This window comes from Scyliorhinus torazame, chromosome 13 (genome assembly GCF_047496885.1).
Source record: "Scyliorhinus torazame isolate Kashiwa2021f chromosome 13, sScyTor2.1, whole genome shotgun sequence".
NCBI classification, from domain to species: domain Eukaryota; kingdom Metazoa; phylum Chordata; class Chondrichthyes; order Carcharhiniformes; family Scyliorhinidae; genus Scyliorhinus; species Scyliorhinus torazame.
In genome coordinates, this window is record NC_092719.1 from 54,057,294 (window position 1) to 54,084,159 (window position 26,866).

Here is a 26,866-nt window from a genome sequence, read left to right on the forward strand (position 1 = left end):
TGAAATTCATTGCAGAAAAGTGTTGAGGTTATATGTCTTTTATTATTTACTAAAGAGGCCCAAGAGGTCCACGCTGGTATTTATTCTCCACATGAACCATCTCCCAGTTCTTTTCATCTAACTCCATCTATCTAGATGCCCCTCAGTTGCCTCACCTGCTTCCTGTGCCAGCGAATTAATTACACGCTGTAACCACTGTCTGGGTTAGGGACGTTTCTCATAAACTTCCTATGAAAATCGCTTATTGTCACAAGTAGGCTTCAATGAAGTTACTGTGAAAAGCCCCTAGTCGCCACATTCCGGCGCCTGTTCGGGGAGGCTGTAACGGGAATTAGGCATTAGGTATTTGTGATTAACTTATACATATGACCAAAGCTCTGGTCTCCCCCACAAGTGAAAACACCTTTACATCTGACCTGTCAAACCCTTTTATAACTTTAAAGACCTCTATTAGGCCACCTTCTTTTTTCTCTTCCCAAGTGAAAAGAGCCTCAACCTGTTCACTATTTCTTGATAAAGAGACACATTATAGCAATACCATTTTATTTGATGCTTGAGACCCAATATAAACATATGAATTTTTTGAGTAAAGGAGTAGGTAAATATAATTCGTGTGAAATAAAAACAGAAAATTCTGCAAGCACTCGGGCTGGGTAGCATCTATAGGGAGTGAAAAGGTGTAAATTTTTCAGGTCAATGACTTTTCAGTTAAACCCGTAGATCTTGGAGAAGAACAACCCTGAAGCAATTACAGAGCAAAGGAAGAGAGGGGTAGAGGGAAAGCACAAAGGGGAATGATCTGTGATACCGTGAGGGCAGGGATGATTAAATGGTAAAACTGTCCTGGTACAAGATCCCATAATGGAATTTTACCCTGTAAACAAAAGATAGTCCAGAATAGATGTACAGCAGAAGAACAGCGTGGAAGAAAACTGGTAAGTCTGGTCAAGTGGAGAGTATTGTCATGCCCTGTGAATGTGGGGGAAGAAAAGCAGGTACTGATGAGGGATGCCTACCCCAAGCAACAATCCATCTACTCTTAGGGTGGAATTTATTTGGCCGAGAGGGCGGTTCCAGCAGTGCCCTTCCTACTAGCCCGAATGGTGGGAAATCATACCCAATTCCACAGTTGGAATCTCATTAATTTAAAATATATTTTTTCATTAGTTTTTGCATTTGATTGTGACAGCATTGCAAAAGACAAGAATAAAAAATACATACAGAAAAATAAAACTATGAAAGGGAAAACAAAGTAATCAGGTAATCAGTAATCAAAGTAAACATATATACACAGCTACGGGGCATGTTAACATTGGGCTCCCAATAATCGGTTACCACAACCATACTGTTTTACATCTGACCCCATGGTGTTAAAACACACCGGGGGGGGGGGGGGGGGGGGGGGGGGGTGTTTGTGGCCACCGAGGCGTACCCGTTGTTGTTGTGGCCGCACCCATGGGTTCACTTTCCTTCGGTGCCCTTTGGTTCTTCTGCCCTGCTTCTCCTGTACTCTGGGTGGTGTCTTCCCTCTACCCATCTCCCCTTCCCCCTCTCCCTACTCTTCCTACTTTGTCTGTTTCGGTCCCCTCCCTGCACCCTGCTTTCTCTCCCCCAACCCCATGCCCCTCCCACCATTTGGCTCCTGGACACAAACCGGTCCTCTAACAGATTCGTAAATTGCTTCCATGTACTATGGAAACCTTCTTCTGCTGGTAAATTTTATCTTTTCCAATTTGAGGAATTCCGCTAAGTTGGGCAGCCAGTCTGCGATCTTGGATGGTGCAGCTCTTCTCCAGCCAAGCAGGAGTCTTCGGCGGGCGATCAGGGAGGCAAAGTATAGAGCATGTGCCCCTCTCTCCATGAAGAACTCTGACTGTTCTGATACCCCCATTAGTGGGCATGGCTCCATTGTCACTCCCACAACCTCGGACATGGCCTTGAAAAAATCGGTCCAGTACCCGATAGGTCTGGGACAGGACCAGAACATGTGGGTGTAATTGGCAGGGCCTCCCTGGCACCGTTCACACTTATTCTCCACCTCCGGGAAGAACCCGCTCATGTGTGTTCTGGTCAAGTGCGCCCTGTGCACTACTTTTAGCTGCGTTAGGCTCAGCCTTGCGCATGAGGAGGTGGAGTTTGCCCTATGTAGTGCTTTGATCCAGCGTCCTCCCCTATCTCCGTGCCTAACACTCCCTCCCACGTTTCCTGTGTCTTGTCCAGTGATGCCCTTACCTCCTCTAGCAGTCATCTGTAAATGTCGGCGCAGGGATTATCCTCTAGTTCATCCAATGTTGGATGCCTGTCTAGCAGGGTGTGTCCAGTTCGCTGAGGGAACATTGCAGTCACCTTGCGGAGGAAGTTCCTTAATTGCATGTAGCGGAGCTCGTTCCCTTTCGGGAGCTAGAGCTTGTCAGTTAGTTCCCCCAGCGTCGCTACTCTGCCATCAGGAGGAACAGGGGCAGGTCCCTTTTCCACAGGCCCCTCTTAACCTTTTCCACTCGTGGATCCGTGCCCAGTCGTGGGCTATCTGGATCCCCAGGTATCAGAATTTGGTTTGGGCTAGTTTGAACGACAGCTCTCCCAACTCTTGAGTCCCCCCCGCCGGCCCATGTGGATTCACGGAAGATTTCCCTCTTGCTCAGGTTGGATTTGTAACCTGCGAAGACTCTGAACTTCCTTAGGAGTTCCATTATTCCTCCAATGCTGGCTAGGGGGTTTGAGACGTAGAGGAGTAGGTCATCCGTGTACAGTGAGACTCTATGCTCCCATTCTCTCCTCTGGATGCCTCTTCACCCTTTTGCTGCTCTAAGGGCGATAGCCAGTGGCTTGATTGCCAGGGCAAATAGCAACGGGGACAATGGGCATCCCTGCCTCGTGCCTTTGTGCAGCCAAAAGTATTCAGACATTTGTCCGTACGCTCGCCATGGAAGCGCTGTACAGTAGTTTCACCCACGAGGTGAACCCTGTCCCAAAACCAAACCGTTTCAGGACGTCCATGAGATACTTCCATTTGACTCTGTCGAAGGCCTTCTCTGCGACTAGGGAGATGATCACTTTTGGTGCTCCCTCCCTGGGTGGGGTCGTAATCACGTTCAGCAGGTGTCTGATGTTCGCTGTTAGCTGTCTGATCCTCCCTAACAGCTGGTATGTCCAATCCATTGAGAAGCAGGTTCGTCTTCGAGACTCCCTCCGGGGGCTTGGAGGCGTACAGCTCTCAGTAGAAGGCCATGTAGGCCTGATTGATTCTGTCTGGTGCTGTGACTAGTTTGCCGTTCCTGTCCTATACCTCCGCGATCTTCCTTGTGGCTGCCTGCTTTCTCAGCTGATGGACCATCAGGTGGCTGGCCTTGTCTCCATTTTCATAAAAGGTCTTTTGTGTCTGGCGGAGCTGGTTCACTGCTTTCCCGGTGTAGCTTTTGTAGCTTTTTCCTCTCTGCCAGTCTTGTCAATGAGGAGAGCTGTGCCCAGCCTCCATGGGGTGGGTGGTGACGGGCCTGGCCTGGGCCCGTCACCAGCCACACATCCAGAAAGTATGGTGTGTGGTCGGACATTACTATTGCAGAGTATCCCGCCCTCTACTATCCCTGGAAACACGTATTTACTGACTACAAAGAAGTTGATATTGGAATATACTTTCTGGACTTGGGAGAACCTCCACAGGTCTGCCCCCTATCTGTTCCATAAAGGTGCACAGTTCCTTAGCCATTGCCGATTATTTCCCTGATTTGGAGCTGGATTTGTCCGTCATTGTACACAGTTGAAGTCTCTCACCATGATGAGTTGGTGGGAGTCTAGGTCGGGGATCATGGTGGCACACTGGTTAGCACTGCTGCCTCACAGCGCCAGGGACCCAATCTTGGGTGACTGTATGTGTGGAGTTTACACGCTCTCCCCGTGTCTGCGTGGATTTCCTCTGGGTGCTCCGGTTTCCTCCCACTGTCCAAAGATATGCAGGTTAGGTGGTTTGGCCATGCAAAATTGCCCCTTAGTGTCCAAACCTTAGGTGGGGATAGGGCAGGGGAGTGGGCCTAGAGTGCTCTTTTGGAGGGTCAGTGCAGACTCGATGGGCTGAATAGCTTTCTTCTGCATTCTAGAGATGCTATCATTCTACATACTCCGCCATGGTTTTTATTATGGAGGCTGTGACGGCCCAGTTGACGGTGTATATATTTACAAGCACCACCCTTCCAGGCGCACTGACCATTATGTACCGTCCCCCTGGTTCCGTCACCGTGTTTGTCGCTGTAAGGTTCGTCCTTTAGCTAAACAGTATGACCACCCTCGTATCGAAGCACACCTGATACTTCTGTCCTATCCAACTCTTTCTTCCCCTCAGTCAGTCCTTCTCCTCCAAGTGTGTCTCTTGACAAAGACTCTGGATCTTTTCACTGGGCTGTTGAGTCCCCTGACGTTCTAGGTAACTATTCTGTTTTGGGAGGGGAGGCAGCTGTGCTGCCTCCTCCCTTACCGCTATGCACTAGCGTAAGCCTACTTGTGACAAGCGATTTCTTATTATTACTTGCCAGCATGCTGGCTCCCCCCTGGGAACTGCTCCCTCAGCCCATTTTGTCCCCCCCCCCCCCCCCCCCCCCCCCCCTCCAAGTGGTGCAAGTGTTCAGCCCAGAAAAAGAAAACACTTATTTAATTTAATAGATCTTAGTTGTCCGTTATTGCTGTGTTCCCGGCCCATTTTTCTTGATGAACTCATTTGCGTCCTCTGGCATGTTAAAATAGTGCTCTTTGTTGCCATGTGTTACCCAAAGTCTCGCCGAGTACAGCATGCCAAATGCACCTTGTTTTTGAATAAAGCTGCCTTGGACCCATTAAACTCCGCCCAGCGCTTGGCCAGGTCGGCTCCAATGTCTTGGTAGATGCGATTGTATGTCCTTACCATCTACACGTTGAGGAATGGTTGAGGACTCTGGGTCTGTACTCATTGGGGTTTAGAATTGGGGTTTAGAAGGATGAGGGGGGGAATCTTATTGAAACTTACAGGATACTGCGAGGCCTGGATAGAGTGGACGTGGGGAGGATGTTTCCACTTGTAGGAAAAACTAGAAGCAGAGGACACAATCTCAGACGAAAGGGACAATCCTTTAAAACAGAGATGAGGAGGAATTTCTTCAGCCAGAGGGTGGTGAATCTGTGGAACTCTATGCCGCTGACAGCTGTGGAGGCCAAATCACTGAAGGTCTTTAAGACAGAGATTGATAGGTTCTTGATTAATAAGGGGATCAGGGGTTATGGGTGAAGGCAGGAGAATAGGGATGAGAAAAATGTCAGCCATGATTGAATGACGGAGCAGACTCAATGGGCCAAGTGGCCTAATTCTGCTCCTGTGTCTTATCGTCTGACATGACCGCAGGCTCCTCACCCAGTTCAGCACCCTCTTTATATCTTGAAACTCCTGATTTGGGCCTTTGCTGCAGCGATCTGTGGGCCCAGTCCACCACTGGGTGTTTGGTGACGCCTTCCCCTCCGACCAGTTTCCCGAGCATCTTTGCGACATACTCTGTCTGGTTTCTTTTTATAAAAATGTTTTTATTGACTTTTTTGTGGTATACAAAACAAGGATAAATGTGGACAAACAGTAGGAGACAGAGGATAAAGAGAAATGTTTACACATCGGTTGGTTTCAATTGTATACATACATACATTGTTGTTCTTTTTCTTGCATTATTTACAGTTACGATTTCCTGTTTTTTCTTCATTCCTACGTAGATTTTTGGTTCTGACTGTTCCCCCAGCTCCCCTCTCCTTATCCTTTCTTCCGCTGACTGCCAGCCGAGCAGGATTCTCCGGCGGGCGATTAGGGAGGCAAAGGCAAGGGTGTCGGCCCTCCTTCTCATGAAGATATCTGGCTGTTTTGATATACCAAAGGCTACCATCCTTGGGCAAAGCTCCACACTCACCCCCACCATTGCCTCGAAGAAGGCTGTCCAAAACCCAACAAGACCAGAACATGTGGGCGTGGTTGACCGGGCCTCCTTGGTATTGTTTGTGTTTGTCCTCCACCTCTGGGAAGGACCTGTTAATTCGGGTTCTGGTTAAGTGTGCTCTGTGTACCACTTCTGGCTGCATTAGGTATGTGGAGGTGGAGTTGACCCTGTGCAGTGCTTCGCTCCAGAGTCCCCACCCTATATCAAACCCCAACTTCTCCCACTTCTGAAGGGTGGGTCAGTAAATTTGCAGACGATACGAAGATTGGTGGAGTCGTGGATAGTGAGGAGGGCTGTTGTCGGCTGCAAAGAGACATAGATAGGATGCAGAGCTGGGCTGAGAAGTGGCAGATGGAGTTTAACCCTGAAAAGTGTGAGGTGGTATGCAGTCGTCCAGCGTTTTGGCTAGGATCTTGGCCAGTATTTTCTCGTCTGAGTTTAGCAGTGAGATGGATCTGTAGGAACCGCATTCTGTTGAGTCTTTGACTTTCTTAGGTATCAGTGAGATTGAGGCTTGTGCTAGCGTAGGCGGCAGGGTGCCGCTCGCCAGTGAATCCGTGAGCATCTCCTACAGGTGCGGGGCCAGTGCTGCTGTGAATCTTCTGTCGAAATCCGCTAGGAAACCGTCCAGTCCCGGCGCCTTCCCCGCCTACATGGAGCTGATACTCTCCATATTGGGTGGCACGGTAGCACAGTGGTTAGCCCTGTTGCTTCACAGCTCGATTCCGATTTGGGTCACTGCCAGTGCGGAATCTACACCTTCTCTCTGTGTCTGTGTGTTTCATCCGGATGCCTCGGTTTCTTCCCACAAGTCCCAAAAGACGTGCTTATTAGGTGAATTGGACATTCTGAATTCACCCTCCGTGTACCTGAACAGGTGGCGGAGTGGGGCGACTAGGGGCTTTTCACAGTAACTTCATTGCAGTGTTAATGTAAGCCTATTTGTGACAATAATAAAGATTTCTTCCAGTTCTAGAGGTGCTTCCAGGCCCCATCTCCTATTCTCCCCCACGACTGGCATGTCCAGTCCATCGAGGAACTGCTTCATCCTCAAGTCTCCTGCTGGAGGCTCTGAGGTGTACAGCACCCGGTAGAAGGTCGTCAATGCCTTGTTGACCGTATCCAGCTCCGCTACTGTTGCTTTTGCTGCCCTAATCTGGGCTACTGCCCTCGTGGCTGCTTGCTTTCTCAGCTGGTGAGCCAGCACGCTGTTGGCCTTTTCTCAGTGTTCGTACAGGGTCCCCCGTGCCTGGCAGAGTTGGTGCAGTGCTTCCCTTGTGGACAATAGGACAAAGTCCATCTGTAGCTTTTTCCTCTCCGGCAGGTGCTCTGTGGTCGGGTCCTCGGAATATTGTGGCCTACCTCCAGTATGGCGTTGGCTAGCTGTTGCCTGGCCACCCTCTCTTCCCTGTCGCTTTGTGCTTTGTAAGCTGTAATTTCACCCCTGATCAGCGCCTCCCAGAATATGGAGGGTGAGTCCTCCCCATTCTGGTTATTAGTGGTATACTCGTCTATGGTATGTGATATTTTCTCACGGAAGGCCTCATCGGCCAGTCTGGCCGTGTACAACCTCAGTGGGAGGCGTTCAGCACAGCCCGTCTCCAACCTCACATCCATATAATGTGGAGCTTGGTCGGAGATTACAATTGTGGAATATTCCGCTCTTACCAGCCCTGGAAGCACCAATTCCCCACTACAAAGAAGTTGATTTGTGAATAAACATTATGTATTTGGGAGAAGAAGGATCGCTCCTTCTCCCCTGGGTGGGTGAACCGCCATGGGTCCACTGCCCACATCTGCTTCATGAATAAGTTGAGTTCTTTTGCCATGTTGCAGGTCTTTCCCGTTTTGGGGTTCAACCTGTCTGTTTGTTGGTCCTATACACAGGTTAAAGTCTCCCCCATGATCAGTCGGCATGTGTCTTTGTCAGGGATTTCCGCTATGGTCATCTTTATAAACCCCGTGTCATCCCAGTTGGAAGCATACACGTTTACCAGGCCTACCGGTGCCCCGTCCAGGACACCGCTGACCATGACGTACCGCCCCCCTGGGTCCCTAACTGTATTTGTTGCAGTAAACATTTTCCTCTTATTTAACAATATTGCTACTCCCCGGCCCTCGTCCCGTAGCAGGAATGTTACGTCTGTCCCATCCAGACCTTCCAAGCCCACAGTCGGTCCTTCCCTCTTGGATGAAGACTGTCAGCTTTCAAACTTTTCAGGTGGGCGAAGACTCTGGATCTCTTCACTGGTCCCTTCTGTCACCTGACGTTCCAGGTGACAATCCTGATGGGAGGGGGGGATGTCCCCCCGTTTCGGCGGGATCAACCATACATACCTGGTGGACGCGTCCCTGCACTCCGAGCTTTCCCTTTGTTAGGGGGCCGTCCAAGATGGCTGCGGTCACTGTTTTCCCCATGAGGTCGGGCCCCTGCGCTCCTGAGTTTCTCTTTGTTCAGGGGACACCCAACATGGCCCCAACTGTGAGTACGCCATGTGGGTGAGCCTCTGCACTCGGGGCTCTTTGTTCAGGGAACCTCCAAAGTGGTTGCCATTTTGTTCCAAGTCGCCACGTGTGGCCTGTTATAGCCAGCTGAATGCCCTCAGTCTCTCTTTACCTGACTCTCCCTTGTGGTGTTTTCTTCCACCCCCCACGCCAGGCGCTTTCCCCCATGCGGGAGATGTGCCACAGCCTCTCCTGCAAACTTTCCGGTACTGCTACCCCGCCTAGTGTGGTGGTCCCTCTCCCAAGGCTAGTTGTGCATCCTCCTGTCGCCCGATCCCTGAGTTTCTTGTCCGCCATTCCCCTCACCTTCTCCTACGCTTTGCAGCGCCCGTTCCTACCTTCCTCTCTCGTCCCCTGAGCAAGGCAGTACAATCCCATGAAAGTGGCCGATATCGTGATGGTTCACAGTTGGCAGTACAGAATGTAAAAAGTAAACATTAAGCATTAAGCGTCTCTTCCTGTGGGCTTTTCATCCCTGTCCCTGCTGCTGCTTCTCTAGTCCGTTCTCCGAGATGAACTTGGCTGTGTCCACAGGGGCTGTGAAGAAGTGCTCCCTGCCTTGGGACGTGACCCGGAGTTTGGCTGGCTACATCCCAAACTTTACGCCGTCTTTGTACAGCGAGAGGCCTTCACCCTATTAAATTCGGCCCGGAGCTTGGCCAGGTCAGCTCCAATGTTCTAATAAATCCGAATCTGGTGGCTTTCCCAGTTACAGTTTTTGATTTGTCTCGTCCAGCGCAGGATTCGTTCCTGGTACTGGTGCATCTTGGTGATTATTGCCCTTGGCTTTTTCCCAGCTTTGGGCAAAGCGACTGGTGTGCTCTGTAGATTTCTGGTGGGTTGGGGAAGCTATCCCCTCCCACCAGGTTGCCCAACATTTGGGCCACATAGTTTGTCGGGTTCCTACCTTCGATCCCCTCTGGTAGGCCCACAATTCATAGGTTTTGACACCACGACCGGTTCTCCTGGTCCTTGATTTTCCCTTTCAAATTCCTCGACATTGCGACCAGCCTTACCACCTCCTTCTCCATGGTGATGATCCGTTCGCCCAAGTCTGCTGCAGCTTTTTCCAGCTCCTTGATCATTTCCTCTAGGGCTTCCTCCAGTCGCCTTTTTGCCTTATCCAGGGCCACCTGCATGGTCTCCAGAGCTCTGGCTACCGCAGCTTGAATGTCCGACTTCATCTCTTCCAGATACCCTCTGTAGTAAACACCACTAGTAACACTTTGCATGTATCACGGTACTACTTCTCTATTACAGGTACAACGATAAATCCCTGCCTGCTGGCTCCTCCCAGCAGGCAGCGTATAAAAGTGTATGCTCCCTGCGCTGCTCCCATTCTGGTCCCAGCTGCAGGAGGCACAACATCTTGTGCAATAAAGCCTCGATTGTTTCGCCATTCCCGTCTCGTGGTAATTGACAGTACATTAATTTTTGCACAAGATTTTACAAAGATGGACTTCCTAATCAAGCCTGATCGCCTGCAGCTGAGCCCTCACGCAGCCAATGCCATGTCCGCCTTTGAGCACTGGCTAGCCTGCTTTGAAGGCTACCTCAGAGCAGCCACTGAAGAACTCTTGGACCCACAGAAGCTCCAAGTCCTCTACTCACGGGTGAGCCCTGAAGTTTTTCCCCTTATCCAGGATGCATCCACCTACAGAGAAGCGATGACGCTACTGAAAGGACATTACATTAAGTAGGTGAATCAAGTGTAGGCCAGGCACCTCCTGGCCACGAGACGGCAACTCCCGGGGGAGACTCTGGAGGATTTCTTGTGGGCCCTACAGATTCTCGGCAGGAACTGTGACTGCCAGGCAGATTCGGCAGTCAAATACACTGAACTATTAATCAGAGACGCTTACGCCACTGGCATGAAGTCTACGTATGTTCGCCAGCGACTATTGGAAGGGGGTACGCTCGATCTTGCAGAGACTAGGCGGCTTGTTAATTCACTAGACGTGGCCTCCTGTAATCTGGCGACCTACACCCCCGACTGCGCGGCACCATCGTGGGCCCCACCAGCTGCCGACTTGAGCTCACCGCAAGCCTGCGCCGCGCGGCAGCCAGCCAACTCCGGGGGGCCCCAAGTGTTATTTTTGCGGCCAGAGCAAACATCCCAGGCAGTGCTGCCCGGCACAGAGCGCGACCTACAACGGGTACTGGAAGAAGGGCCATTTTGTTGCCGTTTGCCAGGCCCGGTCAGTCTCTGCTGTTTCCAGGCCCGGCATTGCTACACCCCCCACGTGTGATCCAGGGGCGCAGCCATCTTCGTCACCATAAGCCACGTGCGGCCCGCTGGCGCCGCCATCTTCCCCACCACAAGCCACGTGCGGCGCGTGGGCGGCGCCATGTTTAATGCCGCCCGCCATGGGCGCCGCCATCTTCGGCGCCATTTTGGACCGCGCCTCCGGACCCCTGCTCGTCTGGCCGTTCGCTGCCCGCTGATACCTCCGCCACCGCTGATCAGCCCGGGACCTCCCAACATCTTCCGCAGCTCGCCTCCATCACCCTGGATCAATCTCGGCCCCGCAACCTTGCGACCGCTACGACGACGGTGAAGATCAACGGGCACGAGACGACCGCCTCTTTGACTCTGGGAGCACAGAGAGTTTCATCCACCCGGCTGCAGTAAGGCGCTGCTCCTTCCCGGTACTCCCCATCTCCCAGAAAATCTCCCTGGCCTCCGGATCCCATTCCGTGGAAATCCGGGGGTACTGTGTCGCAACCCTCACCGTTCAGGGCGTAGAGTTCAGCAACTTCAGGCTCTACGTCCTCCCCCACCTCTGCGCTGCCCTGTTACTAAGCCTTGATTTCCAATGCCACCTCCAAAGCCTTACTTTGAAATTTGGTGGACCCCTGTCCCCCCCCTCACCGTCTATGATCTCACGACCCTTAAGGTCGATCCACCTTCACTGTTTGCAAACCTCACGCCGGACTGCAAGCCCGTCGTCACTAGGAGCAGACGGTACAGTGCGCAGGACAGGACCTTTATCAAGTCGGAGGTCCAACGGTTTCTGCGGGAGGGGATCATTGAGGCCAGTAACAGTCCTTTGAGAGCTCAAATGGTGGTAGTGAAGACTGGGGAGAAGCACAGGATGGTCATTGACTACAGTCAGACCATCAACCGGTACACGTGTACCCCCTCCCACGCATATCTGACATGGTCAATCAGATTGCGCAGTATCGAGTCTTCTCCACAGTAGACTTGAAGTCCACCTACCACCAGCTCCCCATCCGCCCGGATCTGCATTCGAAGCAGATGGCCGCCTCTATCATTTCCTCAGAGTTCCCTTCGGCGTCACCAATGGGGTCTCGGTCTTCCAGCGAGAGATGGACCGAATGGTTGACCAGGACGGGCTGCGGGCCACCTTCCCGTACCTAAATAACGTCACCATCTGCGGCCACGATCAGCAGGACTACGACACAAACCTCCAAAAATTCCTCCATACCGCCAAACTCCTTAACCTCACCTACAATAAAGAGAAATGCGTGTTCCACACCAACCGCTTAGCCATCCATAGCTACGGAATGGAAAATGGAGTCCGAGGGCCCCACCCCGACCGCATGTGCTCCCTCCTGGAACTCCCTCTCCCCCACTGCCCCAAGGCCCTGAAACGATGCCTGTTTTTTTTTCGTATTACGCCCAGTGGGTCCCGAATTATGCGGACAAGGCCCGCCCCTCATCAAGTCCACAGTTTTTCCCCTGATGGCTGAGGCCCGCCAGGCCGTCAACCACATCAAGGCGGATATCGCCAAGGCCACGATTCATGCAGTCGACGAGACCCTCCCCTTTCAGGTGGAGAGCGAAGTATCAGACATCGCTCTGGCCGCCACCCACAGCCAGGCGGGCAGACCTGTGGCTTTCTTTTCCCGCACCCACCATGCCTCTGAAATTCGGCACTCCTCTGCCAAAAAGGAGGCCCAAGCCATTGTGGAAGCTGTGCGACATTGGAGGCATTACCTGGCCAGCAGGAGATTCACTCTCCTCACTGACCAACGGTCGGTTGCCTTCATGTTTAATAATACGCAGCGGGACAAGATCAAAAACGACAAGATCATGAGGTGGAGGATCGAGCTCTCCACCTATAACTATGAGATCTTGTATCGCCCGGGGAAGCTCAATGAGCCCCCTGATGCCCTATCCCGCGGTACATGTGCCAGCGCACAAGTGGACCGACTCCGGGCTCTCCACAATGACCTCTGCCACCCGGGGGTCACCCGGTTCTTCCATTTTGTCAAGGCCCGCAACCTGCCCTACTCCATTGAGGAGGTCAGGACCGAAACCAGAGACTGCCAAGTCTGCGCAGAGTCTAAACCGCACTTCTGGAACGCACCTGGTGAAGGCCTCCCGCCCCTTTGAGCGCCTCAGAATGGACTTCAAAGGGCCACTCCCCACCACCTACCGCAACGTGTACTTCCTCAGCGTAATTGATGAGTACTCCTGGTTCCCTTTCGCCATCCCATGTCCCGATATGACTTCTGCCACGGTCATCAAAGCCCTGCACAGCATCTACACTCTGTTCGGTTTCCACAGCGATCGGGGATCCTCCTTCATAAGTGATGAGCTGCGTCAGTTCCTGCTCAGCAAGGGCATCGCCTTTAGCAGGACGACCAGCTACAACCCCCGGGGAAACGGGCAGGTGGAGAGGGAGAACGGGACGGTTTGGAAGGCTGTTCTGCTGGCCCTTCGGTCTAGAAATCTCCCGGTCTCCCGCTGGTAGGAGGTCCTCCCCGACGCGCTCCACACCATCCGGTCACTCCTGTGCACTGCTACTAATGAAACCCCTCACGAGCGTGTGTTTTCCTTCCCTAGGCAGTCCACCTCCGGGGTCTCGTTCCCAACATGGCTGACAGTTCCTGGACACGTCCTCCTCCGGAAGCATGTGCGGAACCATAAATCGGATCCCTTGATTGAGAAAGTCTACCTCCTCCATGCAAACCCGCAGTACGCCCCCCCCCCACGGGCGACAGGACACAGTCTCCCTCTGCGATCTGGGTCCCCACCCCCGACCTGATACCGCTCCTTTCCCCCCCCCGGTTGTCTCATTCACCCCAACGCCACCCACCCTCCCACCAGCGAACCTCACCGCAGCCCCCAACCCAGCAGGATCCGTCCCCTCACTGGATCCACTAAGGGGTGACGAAGAAGAGGACAACATGCTCCCGGAGTCGCAGGTGACCATGTCGGTGCTCACATCACCACCAGGACTGAGGTGATCGCAGCAGAGCCCCCGACAGACTCAATCTGTAATGTTTTCCTTCACCCCCGCCGGACTCTTTTTTTTTTTTAAACGGGGTGAATGTGGTAAACACCACAAGTAACACATTGCATGTATTACGGTACTGCTACTCTATTACAGGTACAACGATAAATCCCTGCCTGCTGACTCCTCCCAGCAGGCGGCGTATAAAAGTGTATGCTCTCCTGCACTGCTCCCATTCTGGTTCCAGCTGCAGGAGGCACAACATCTTGTGCAATAAAGCCTCGATTGTTTCACCATTCTCGTCTCGTGGTAATTGACAGTACATCACCCTCTCAATTCTCTTGAGAGAAATATCCTCCATCCATTCCCTGGCGTGGGGGACTTCTCATGTGGCAGGCCAGTCCCTCTCGCTCTGGCAAAGCCCGAGATTCACTGCCTAGTATGTTGGCTGGCTCAGTCGCTTGCTTGTCCAGGCTTTTTCCACTCCTGGTTTCCGCGCGTCTTGGAGTCGCTGCCATTTGGCACTTTTCCCTTCTCGTCGTGTTGTGGTAGTGGTGTGAGGATGTTTTTTGGTGTTGGCAAGCTTTTTCGGGCAAAAAAAGCCCATCTTGTAGGTTCGTGGGAGGAGAGCCACTTCATGTGCGACTGCTCAGCACATCCCCGTCACCGGAACCACCCTGTCTGGATTCTGCCCTCTGTGCCCTCAAGTAGCTCGACTAATCTCCTAATCTTCTACCTTCCCCATATCGTCTACCTTCCCCTTGAGCGTTTTCTGGGTTGTTGTTCTTGTCGATGGCCGCTTTCTCCCACACCGTCACTTCCTGGGTCTCCAGTCTCTGCTCCGTTCTTTCCAATTCCTCTTTGACGGGGGTCAGAGCAGTTTCTATGGCTGACCTCATGGCTGACACGAGGTCCTCCTTTACAGAATCTGTGTTTTTGGAGCTCTATTGAAAGAAGCTCCATCCATTATTCAGTCGTTTACGTTGACGATCCTATTCAGTCCGCTATGCTCTGCTCTGCTTGGTGCATCTCCTTGCTCTGAGGTGTGGATCTTCCTCTCCTGACTTTTACCTTTACTATTTTTCCAGCTCCCTGACTGGCTCAAAGGCCAGGTTAGTTTTTTGGAGGGGGGGGGTTGTTACTTTGGTATCCGATTTACAGGTTAAAAGGACTTAAATTGAAATTCCCAAGGGAGAGCCACCTTTCGTGTGACCACACAGCACATCGCTATCACCGGAAGTCGCAATGCCATTAATTATGCACAGCTGGGTATCGCCCTGAAACACCTCGGAGGTGGGGAGCTTAGTTGTCTGCCTGCCATAAACTGGTGGGATTGAAAGTCCCAAAACCATATTTAAGCGCCAGTCCAAGTCACTCATATCACTCTCTCCAACTTACTTGTCTTCACAAGATTGTTAAAGATGGCATCCAGCCAGAAGTAAAAGGCTACCGGCCTGAAGACGAAGGCTTCACTTCAGCCACTGCGTCATTGAGGATTGCAAATGCAGAGCATGTCTTAAACCTGTGGGATGCCACCAAGAAGCACTCAAACCACATGTCTTTGGTCAGCATGGCTGGCAACCGTGACAAAGCACCATGCAGTGCAGGAAATGGATGAACAATCTCATCTGCTCCTGTCAGGGTAAGTTCTCTCTCCGCTCCCCCAGTATCTCATCTTATACTCAATGGCTACTCTCTTCATAGATCTCTATCATTCATCAGTGGGAAACACATATCAACGCTCCTTCTCTCACGGACACTCACATCACCATCATCCCGTCTATTATGTCTTTGAGGCCTTGTGAGATTTGTGCTCAGTCCTGCACTACATGGCCCAACATCCTGGTGGGCACCATCAAGATGTAGACAACATGGGGGTTGAGGCACCTTGACCACCATCCATGTGCACTATCTTCTGCAGGAGGCAAACTGGGAGGATGTGTCAGCGGGACATCTGGGGGCCATCTCTCAGGACACTCCAAGCACGTGCAGTCACCTCTGCCTGTACCCGCATCCTCTCCAGCTGTGCAGACCACTTGCCCTGAGCAGGAGAGGCGTGTCAGGTCAGGGCCCATCAGGTCTCTGGCTACCAGAGGGCATCCGCTAATGTCACCACAGATCTCAGGACATAGTAGTTAGCAGGCTGCTTCCACCTCTGCTGCAGGTGTTGGGGCTATATCAAGGCGGAGAGGCAGGGTTAGGAAGTTTCAAAACATGTTGATGTCACTTCTGATTCATGGGTATGCCATAACTGTAAATAAATTGCACTTTTTTGACATCAACTTAAGGCATTGTGAATTGTACTTTTGAAACCTCGTGTTCAGGTTAAGCCATCCTCCCACTCAGTAATAGTGTCCCACTCCGAGATGTCCATTCAAATGATGTGAACCTCAGTGCAGCTCATCTGTGGACCATTGTATGTTCTCAGGGAGATGTGTTTACATCTTTATCAGAAGTGTTTGATGGAATTTCCTCAAGGGACACCAATGAGTGAGGGCAGCTCATCAGCAATGACACTCGAGTGGCATCTAGGTTTCCTGAGTAGTTGTGCCTGAGCCCAAGACGTACACTTTTGGGTGAGCTCCTTGTCTTACACTACTGTAGCTTCTTCATGGACTTGAAGTTCAGCAAGTGAGCACGTTAGCAGGGCACCGCTGACCAAAATCGTGAATCATGAGCTCAGAAGGTGCAAGTGTGAACGCAGGATTCGTTCTCTGTGATTGTCCATCCCTTGTGATGACAGGGAATGGGATTGAGAGCTGGTGGAGGTGACTTGACTTGATTTTACTCCTGGATGTCTTCCTTCCCTCGGCAGTCCCTTGAGCTTCCTGGAATGCTGCATCTACTTAGGCCCACTCCCCTTCCCCGTAACATAACCTGCACATCCCTGGACACTAAGGGGCAATTTAGCATGGTCAATCCACCTAACCTGCACATCTGTGGACTTTGGGTAAAACTGGGCCATTTGGAGGAAACCCATGCAGACACAAGGAGAAAGTGCAAACTCCACACAGACATGGACACAAGGCCGGAATTGAACCAGGGTCCCTGGAGCTATGAGGCAGCAGTGCTAACCACTGTATGCCACATATTTCCACCATGCCGCCCATGGGAAATGTAAGGCTCAACACCTTTGGGTGCCCTCCTTGCATTGTGCCTGATGCAGCCTTACCCCCAAGGCGCTAACACACACATTGAGGTGAGCAACATTCCATTCCAGAAATGTGGCATCTGGAGCCTTCTGTGGGGTGATGAGTTGACAGATGATTAAACCAAGTAGCTCTGCGCTGCTTTCTTTGAAGTGGCATACTGATTGGGTTGCTCATGGTCAATGAGTAGAAGCTGTTTGGCCAGTGATGAATAGCATACATTGTGAACCCATGACTGCCCTATGGGATGCCAGATGTGATGTGGCGGTGTCTCCTTCACTATTTCCTTCATTCTCCAGGGCTGTAATCTTACTTTATACTCTGTCGATGCTGAGACTTTCATGTGAAGCTAGTGAGTTCTGTCTATCCCTTTAACAGCACTGAAGGAAATGATTGGCTTTCAGTTGCTTCCTTGGCAATGAGGTCTTTGTCCTTTGTAAATGACCTAGTTTCTATCTCCTGTAGTGGCACCAAAGAATAACTGTGCATCCCAAGAAGTGGCCCCATGGACCAGCTTAATGGTACTCCCTTCACTGCTTCACACCTCTACTGAACAGAACCGAAGTTGCTTTTGTTTTTGCTGGACACCACTGTTCCGGCTTCTCAAATTACAATGCTGCACCTCTACTTCAGGACCGAGTTTGATGTTCCGTCCCTCACTGTCCGTGTGCCTCCAATTTAACTGGAGCCTCACGATGCAAAGGTAGATGTACCGCCTGGTATTCTCCATCCGCCCCCAATAAACTGCACCCCATCATTACCCCTCCCTGCAGCTGAAGTACACCATGCTCCCAATGATTGTTCCTGCTGCACTTATGCACTGTCTCCTATTTCTGATGAAGGACATATAGCCCTTGGACTATCTGTTACCTCTGACTCCTTTCAGAGTTACATCAGTTGCAACAGAAATTTCTGCACTCTTGAGTTTCCTGTCTGAAAGCCCCTGAACAAAAGCGGAAACCGTCACATAGTTCCCGCTTGCAATCTGCAATGAGGACTAAAAACAACAGTGACTCTCCCAAACCACACCACACCCAACTTATGAGTCTTTGTGCGAACCATCCGTAATAGACCACACTAACAAGACTCCTTCCTCCCATTCTAAAGTCTGTCTGCGTCCCCGTCCAATAAACAATGTCATATCCCTTTAAACGCTGACAGACAAGGTGGTCAATGCACCCTTGTCGGAATCCAGCTTCCAACCCTCAATCTTCCCTCTGTCTCCCATTGTTCGTCATCCTGCTCTACCTCCTTGCCCCTCTGCCTTCCATTGTGCCCCTTGTCCTTGCACAGCCCTCCTTCTCCATTGCCAACTTTTGTCGTCTTCAACCCCACCATCACCTCGCACCTCACCCTTGGTCGAACTTTCAGTCGGTCAAAGTGGAGGCTGTGTGAATCCCACAGCACAGTGGTATCTATACCGACAACCGTGTCATCACCAGGAGCAGTACTGGTCAAAGTAAGCCAAAGTGATGGCTCATGGGTCCCGCAGCACAGTATTGTTCTCAGAGACAGCATCAGAATGAAGCTGGAGGGCACAAACTATTCTTCCGCAGCAGTGTGGCATTCAGCGCAACAAGAGCGACGTAGCACTTTGACCGGAGGCTATGTATGTTGCACTTCCCACAACCTCTCAAGCAAACTGACGTCTGACTTGTGCACGGCACTCCTCTTCAAATGTATTCAAGGCCAGCATGATTTTGCACTGGATTGGAAAGTGTGGAGCGATTCTGGCGAGCGAGTTTTAATGAGCATTCATGAGATTTAAATTAATGTAATGTGTGTTTGCGCCACTTGGCAGCGGGTTGACTGACCTGCGATTGGGAGAATTGCAACATGTTTTATGCCAGCGGGTTTCTGACTTTGTGGCTCCCGCTCGATTCTCTGCTCCCGCCTGCCTGTGCAGGATGGGAGAATTCAACCCCTAGTGTCTCTGGTTGGCCATACTCCATTATCAGCACCTATTGTCCAGGAGAAAGTGAAAGTGGTTGTTAAGATTTAAAGTAGTTAAACTCTGTATTAATGTAGAATTTAGTCCTGAGTAGAGCAACATGCACTGGAGTCATTAGCAGAATGTAGAAGATAATAAATGATAGATTAAATGCTTGAACTGAAATTATTGGTTAAATGAGGAAATGTTCAGGCATACTAAAAACTGAATTGCTCAGAAATTAATCAAAAGTGAATTAAGGATAAAGACTGTTGCCATCACAATCCAAATGCTACACTTGAAACGGAAACCATAAATTATTTTACCATGGAATGTTTCCTTGCATAGAGCATCAACGATATTTTGAAAGTAGGCACAATTCAGTGTAAGATGTGTTTTGAGTATTTTTTAAAGGGGAATAGAAAGGTGGCGCTTTTCTTGGAGGGAATTTCACAAGTTTCTGCAGCCAATGGCATGGTGGTGAGAGGAGATGGAGAGGATGTTTAAAATGTCCGAATCACAGGATTGAAGTATTTGGGCTGGGGTGTGGGCATATAGCGAGAGGAGGACACTGAAATGGGCACGGTAGGGCCGAAATGGGTTTAAAGGTGAGGGTGAAGATTTTAAACTTATGGGGACTGGGGTATGAGGATGAGGGTAAATGGATGGGTCATAGGACTAGTTAGATGTGTGCAGAAGAACTTTTAACACGTAAGGAGGGTGAGGAATGGGAGACCACTTAGGAGACCATAGTCTGGTCTGGAGGTGACAAAGGCACGAATGAGGGTTTCAGCATTGGAGAGACTGAGGTGGAAAATGTGGAGGTGGATGTAACAATTATGGATACAATATGGGTCTGGAGTCTGAATTTGGGGCTAAGCACGATACCAAATTGGCAAACAGTTCAGTTTAGCCTGAGAGAGTAAATGGTGTTAAAATAGTGGAGTTCCAAGATTCTGAGTGCAGACAGGGAGTGTGCGAGTGATCTAACGCCAGAGCTTTGGGCACGCAGGAAGAAGCTGCAAATGCAGTTTTACCTGTGGTCCACGGGCCGGGTGGTCCGCCAACTGCAGCCTTTAACGGGGGTGGTATATGCGTATAGAGAGAAGGCTATCTGCCTTTTTGCCCACCTGTTAAGGCGACAAGAGGCTACTAGGGAGATTGTTCAGGTGCAGGAGCCGGGGGTTGGATTAGTTTCCACCCCAGAAAAGGTTGTCAAGGTGTTTTGGTCCTTCTAGGAGAGGCTTTATAAGTCGGAGCCACTTTAGGACGAGCAGGGGATGGTAAAGATCTTTAGAGGGTTGGAGTTCCCTAGGTGGGGGAGGGATTGCGAGAGGAGTTGGAGGTGCCATTGGGGTTGGAGGAAGTTCGCATGGCCTTGTGAAAGATGCAGATGGGGATAGTGCCGGGTTCCACATGGGTTCCCGGTAGAATTTTATAAGGTGGTCCCGGATCAGCTGGCCCCATTGGTGCTGGGGGTGTTTGATGATTCAATAGGCACTGGGTTCCCTCCCGGAGATGTTGAGACATTGGGGCATGCGTCCATCTCCCTGTGGGTAATACCGACCGATTTCTCTGCTCAATGTGGATGTGAAACCTTTGGCTAAGGTCTTAGCATTGAGGTTGGAGCCCTGTCTCATGGAGGTTGTGGAGAAAGATCAGACAGGCTTTGTGAAAGTACGAAGGCTTTCGTCCCAATGTGAGGCAGTTACTTAATGTAGTTCTTACGGCGTCTGTGGGGCTGGAACTGGAGATAATCTTGTCCCTGGACACAGAAAAGGCATTCAATAGGGTCGAATAAAGCTATCTGTCCTCCACACTTGCGTCAAAAGCCTCCAACTCCCCTATGTATGGCATGCCTGCTGACGGTGAAGTGGCCTGAGGCCTATGAAAAATGTGTCTGGTTCTGAGAAATTGGTGCTGTCGACAGCTCTACTTTATCCTTGTCGCCAGTGTTAGATCCAGACAGAACGGCTGCAAGGAAGTGATGTTGAAAGCTGATAAAGTTTTAATTACTCGATAAAGGACAGTATACAGCTCCACTCCCCGAACGGTATCTCGCCCCGACCCACATTTGGATCGGGGTTTTATGTTCAGTTGTCTTCCCTTGTTAAGGAAAAACCCTGCCCTCTCAAAGGGGAAGCTTATATTCATCCAAGGTCATGGAGAACCTGACCGTCCACACCCATGACTCTTGTGAGGGTTAGATAAAGAGATAAACTTTTTATGGAACCCTTTGCATGAAGAGCATTGTCTTGAAATTTGTTTGAAATGTTAGGAAAACAAAAGTAGTTTTCAGGGATGACATTAGAAAAAAGGAATAGTTTTAAGTGTGTTTAATTTAATGTTTCTGTGCCTGGAAGCGTAAAACCTATAGTTAGATTCATGCTGGGCAAAGGAAAAGGTGATTATGTATGGAGGTCGGTTAAGTTCCAACTGTGTTTCTATTATGATCAGAGAGGGCTGCGGCCTCAAGAATAAAGAAAAGGCATAAACATGTGGGTATTGCTTAGCAACTGGGCCTTGTAAGGTAGAAAAGCTTTTAGGTTTTAGTTTTAGCCGAATTTGTGGGTGGTTGGGAGACAGGATCTTGGGGCATGAACAGCTCTCAACTCTGCCAGATGAAAAACTGGACAGCTCGGGAGCTGCAAAGAGGCAGGCTTTCTAACGTACAAGTTACAGTCCAGATAACCAGGGAATTGGGTCAGAAAAAGTGTTTAAGAAGTCTGAGGTGAAGTGAACAGAGACCAAGGTATTGTTCAGAAGAATTCAAGGAAGAGAAAACAGAATGTTCTGAGTTAAAGAGACAATTGCGTTAACTAGATTTAGAGTGGGACAAAGGTAAATCAAATGTATGATTGCATTTTACTCCACTCTAGGAATGGCGAGTTAATTGTGAGCAGATTGCACAGCAGTCAAGACAGAGAAATCCTAAATAGGTTACTGTAAAATCCTAAACTGGATTCATTGTTAAAAGTGGAGCAGAAGCTTTATTAAAAGTGGAATTGGGAAAACCTAGTCTGGATTTTGGAATGCAAACTACTAAGGGACAGCATTATTAGGAGAGAAGATTTTAAAGTGTTTTTTTGGGGAGTGGAGTTTGGAAACACTCGTGATCATCATCTGGGGGATTCTTGAAGACAACTCCGCAGACATTAACTTGGGTTCAAGCGGAATGCATGCATTTGACCAACATCAATGTGTGTGCTTAAAAAGGAACTTTTTTGTGTTTTTGAGACCATTGTAGCTTAATATTTCCTTGGTAATACGTGTTAACCCATAAATCTGTGTATTTGTTAAGATAGGGGGGGGGGGGGGGGGGAGTAAAAGAATATTGCGTAATAAACCAACTTTACATGTTTAATGTTTTTCCCCTGTTATATCCTATGACTCTGTTCCTCCATGTTTTATTTAAAAATGAGAACGCCCTTTTGAGTCAGGGTTCCATTCTGGGATCTTCCTGTCCAGTTATAACATCAACTGGGATCATAACAAAAAATTGAATGGCAGGAGGTTAATTCTATGTCGGAGCTGCTTTGCCGAAGTATGTAAATTGAGGAATACTGCCCATTAGGTTAACATGCAGAAAATGGAAATATCAGATCGATGATTTTTATAGGATGGAAATACAGTGGAGAGGTTGCTTTAATTGCCAAGTGTAACAGTGAAACAAGATATATTGATTGGAGCAATCCCCCCCCCCCCCCCCCACCCATTGTCGATAAATTATCAAGGAATTTTTACATAATATCTCATTTGTGAAGGAAATGTTTTCAGGGATATAGGATTGAAAAATGCTCAATATTTAAATAGGATTCGCTGGAAATAATGATTTTTGCCTTTTGTTTTACAGATTATCTTTCACAAGGGGTTGATCTTTCGGGGATTGAAGTTATAGAAAATGATCTTCTTTTTATTGCAAGAGCCAGACTCGAAGTAGAGAATCAAGCCAAAAGGTTGCTTGAACAGGGAATGGAAACACAGGTAAATGCCTAAATCTTGTGTTGAAGCTATTTGGTCACAGATTTTGAATGATACCATTGTTTATTAAATAAAACACGGAAATTGTATATGGAACCATAAAAAGGTTACAGTGCAGAAAGAGGCCATTATGCACATTGTGTAGAGTGTGTGTGTGTGTGTGTGTGCATAAAGAATTTTTAAAACTTGCTTATGTATATTACATATTGAAATTTCTGTGTCATCATAAATTATTTGTGCTCATTTGTAGTGTCAATTGAATTAGTATAATTCCTTTCTAAAATTAGCTTTGGCTTGCTGACGTAGTTATTTACGGTAGCACAGTGATTAGCACTGTTGCTTCACAGTGCCAGGGACCCAGGTTCGATTCTTGGCTTGGGTCACTGTGTGGAGTCTGCACGTTCTCCCTGTGTCCATAAGACCATAAGACATAGGAGTGGAAGTAAGGCCATTCGGCCCATCGAGTCCACTCCACCATTCAATCATGGCTGATTTCAACTCCATTTACCCGCTCTCTCTCCATAGCCCTTAATTCCTCGAGAAATCAAGAATTTATCAACTTCTGTCTTAAAGACACTCAACGTCCTGGCCTCCACCGCCCTCTGTGGCAATGAATTCCACAGACCCACCACTCTCTGGCTGAAGAAATTTCTCCTCATCTCTGTTCTAAAGTGACTCCCTTTTATTCTAAGGCTGTGCCCCCGGGTCCTAGTCTCCCCTGCTAATGGAAACAACTTCCCTACATCCACCCTATCTAAGCCATTCATTATCTTGTAAGTTTCTATTAGATCTCCCCTCAACCTCCTAAACTCCAATGAATATAATCCCAGGATCCTCCCAGGTTCATCGTACGTTAGGCCTACCATTCCTGGGATCATCCGTGTGAATCTCCGCTGGACCCGCTCCAGTGCCAGTATGTCCTTCCTGAGGTGTGGGGCCCAAAATTGCTCTCAGTATTCTAAATGGGGCCTAACTAATGCTTTATAAAGCTTCAGAAGTACATCCCTGCTTTTATATTCCAAGCCTCTTGAGATGAATGACAACATTGCATTTGCTTTCTTAATTACGGACTCAACCTGCAAGTTTACCTTTAGAGAATCCTGGACTAGGACTCCCAAGTCCCTTTGCACTTCAGCATTATGAATTTTGTCACCGTTTAGAAAATAGTCCATGCCTCTATTCTTTTTTCCAAAGTGCAAGACCTCGCACTTGCCCACGTTGAATTTCATCAGCCATTTCTTGGACCACTCTCCTAAACTGTCTAAATCTTTCTGCAGCCTCCCCACCTCCTCCATACTACCTGCCCCTCCACCTATCTTTGTATCATCGGCAAACTTAGCCAGAATGCCCCCAGTCCCGTCATCTAGATCGTTAATATATAAAGAGAACAGCTGTGGCCCCAACACTGAACCCTGCGGGACACCACTCGTCACCGGTTGCCATTCCGAAAAAGAACCTTTTATCCCAACTCTCTGCCTTCTGCCTGACAGCCAATCGTCAATCCATGTTAGTACCTTGCCTCGAATACCATGGGCACTTATTTTACTCAGCAGTCTCCCGTGAGGCACCTTATCAAAGGCCTTTTGGAAGTCAAGATAGATAACATCCATTGGCTCTCCTTGGTCTAACCTATTTGTTATCTCTTCAAAGAACTCTAACACGTTAGTCAGGCACGACCTCCCCTTCCTTTATGCTGACTTGTCCTAATCCGACCCTGCACTTCCAAGAATTTAGAAATCTCATCCTTAACAATGGATTCTAGAATCTTGCCAACAACCGAGGTTAGGCTAATTGGCCTATAATTTTCCATCTTTTTCCTTGTTCCCTTCTTGAACAGGGGGGTTACAACAGCGATTTTCCAATCCTCTGGGACTTTCCCTGACTCCAGTGACTTTTGAAAGATCATAACTAACGCCTCCACTATTTCTTCAGCTATCACCTTTAGAACTCTAGGATGTAGCCCATCTGGGCCTGGGGATTTATCAATTTTTAGACCTTTTAGTTTCTCTAGCACTTTCTCCTTTGTGATGGCTACCATATTCAACTCTGCCCCCTGACTCTCCGGAATTGTTGGGATATTACTCATGTCTTCTACTGTGAAGACTGACGCAAAGTACTTATTCAGTTCCTCAGCTATTTCCTAGTCTCCCATCACAAAATTACCAGCGTCATTTTGGAGCGGCCCAATGTCAACTTTTGCCTCCCGTTTGTTTTTAATGTATTTAAAGAAACTTTTACTATCATTCCTAATGTTACTGGCTAGCCTACCTTCAAATTTGATCCTCTCTTTCCTTATTTCTCTCTTTGTTATCCTCTGTTTGTTTTTGTAGTCTTCCCAATCTTCTGACTTCCCACTACTCTTTGCCACATTATAGGCTTTCTCCTTTGCTTTGATGCATTCCCTAACTTCCTTTGTCAGCCATGGCTGCCTAATCCCCCCTCTGATAACCTTTCTTTTCTTTGGGATGAACCTCTGTACTGTGTCCTCAATTACTCCCAGAAGCTCCTGCCATTGCTGTTCTACTGTCTTTCCCAATAGGCTCTGCTCCCAGTTGATTTTCGTCAGTTCCTCCCTCATGCCCCTGTAGTTACCTTTATTTAACTGTAACACCTTTACATCTGATTCTACCTTCTTTCTTTCAAATTGGAGATTGAATTCGACCATATTCTGATCACTGCCTCCTAATTGCTCCCTTACTTTAAGATCTTTAATCAAGTCTGGCTCATTACATAACACTAAGTCCAGAATGGCCTGTTCCCTCGTGGCCTCCATCACAAGCTGTTCCAAAAAGCCCTCCTGTAAGCATTCAATGAATTCCCTTTCTTTGGGTCCACTGGCAGCATTATTTACCCAGTCCACCTACATATTGAAGTCCCCCATGATCACTGTGACCTTGCCTTTCTGACATGCACTTTCTATTTCGTGGTGCATTTTGTGCCCCCGGTCCTGACCACTGTTAGGAGGCCTGTACATAACTCCCATTATGGTTTTTTTGCCTTTGTGGTTCCTCAACTGTACCCACACAGACTCCACATCATCTGACCCTATGTCGTTTAGTGCTATTGATTTAATTTCATTCCTAATTAACAAGGCAACCCCGCCCCCTCTGCCCACCTCTCTGTCTTTTCGATAGGTTGTGAATCCCTGGATGTTTAAATGCCAGTCCTGAACCCCCTGCAACCATGTCTCTGTGATGCCTACCACACCATACCTGCCAGTCACAATCTGTGCCACAAGCTCATCTACCTTGTTCCATACACTGCGTGCATTTAAATATAGCACCTTTAATTCTCTATTGACCGTCCCTTTTTGTTTTCTTAGTGTGGTGGACCTTGGTTTACTGAGCCTTTCCATACACTGTGTCATATTTTGTGGGATAGGGACAATCGTAACCACTCTTGAGTTTTGTCTTTTCGTGTTTATTTGTATTCCTAAGCAGCTACGCTCCCCGCTGATTACTTCACCTCTTGGTTCCCTGACTTTCCCTTCCCCGCCCAATCTTTAGTTTAAAGTCCTATTGACCACCCTTTTTACTCTTTTCGCCGGAACACTGGTCCCAGCTCGGTTCAGGTGGAGACCATCCCAACGGTATAGGTCCCCCCTGTCCCAAAACTGATGCCAGTGTCCCATGAAAAGGAACCCCTCATTCCCACACCACTCTTTCAGCCACGTGTTAACTTCCCTTATTCTTGCCTCCCTAAGCCAATTTGCACGTGGCTCGGGCAGTAATCCGGAGATTATGACCCTTGAGGACCTGTTTTTTTAATTTGAATCCTAGCTCTTTATAATCTCTAAACAGGTCCTCTTTCCTAGACTTGCCTATGTTGTTGGTGCCGACATGGACCACAACAACTGGATCCTCCCCCTCCCTCTCCAGTATCCTTTCAAGCCGGTCAGAGATGTCCCGCACCCTAGCACCGGGCAGGCAACATACCATGCGGGACTCTTTATCCTGCTCACAAAGGATACTATCTATCCCCCTGATAATAGAATCCCCTACAACTACAACTTGCCTATTTACTCCCTCCCCTTGAATGGCCTGCTGAACCATGGTGCCTTGATCAGCTGACTCATCCTTCCTGCAACCCTGTTCGCCATCCACATAGGGAGCAAGTGCCTCATACCTATTGGACAGAGTTCAGGGCTGAGGCTCCTGA

General features: G+C 49.2%; 1 protein-coding gene across 1 annotated transcript in view; it reads left to right on the forward strand.

Annotated features, from left to right (window-relative positions):
* The window catches only part of cog5 (component of oligomeric golgi complex 5), a 259,153-nt gene that overhangs the window by 87,220 nt on the left and 145,067 nt on the right, over nucleotides 1-26,866 (forward strand). The window contains exon 7 of the mRNA XM_072471522.1: nucleotides 22,581-22,711. Within this exon, the coding sequence (XP_072327623.1) occupies nucleotides 22,581-22,711 (131 nt within the window). The remainder of the gene's footprint in view (nucleotides 1-22,580; nucleotides 22,712-26,866) is intronic.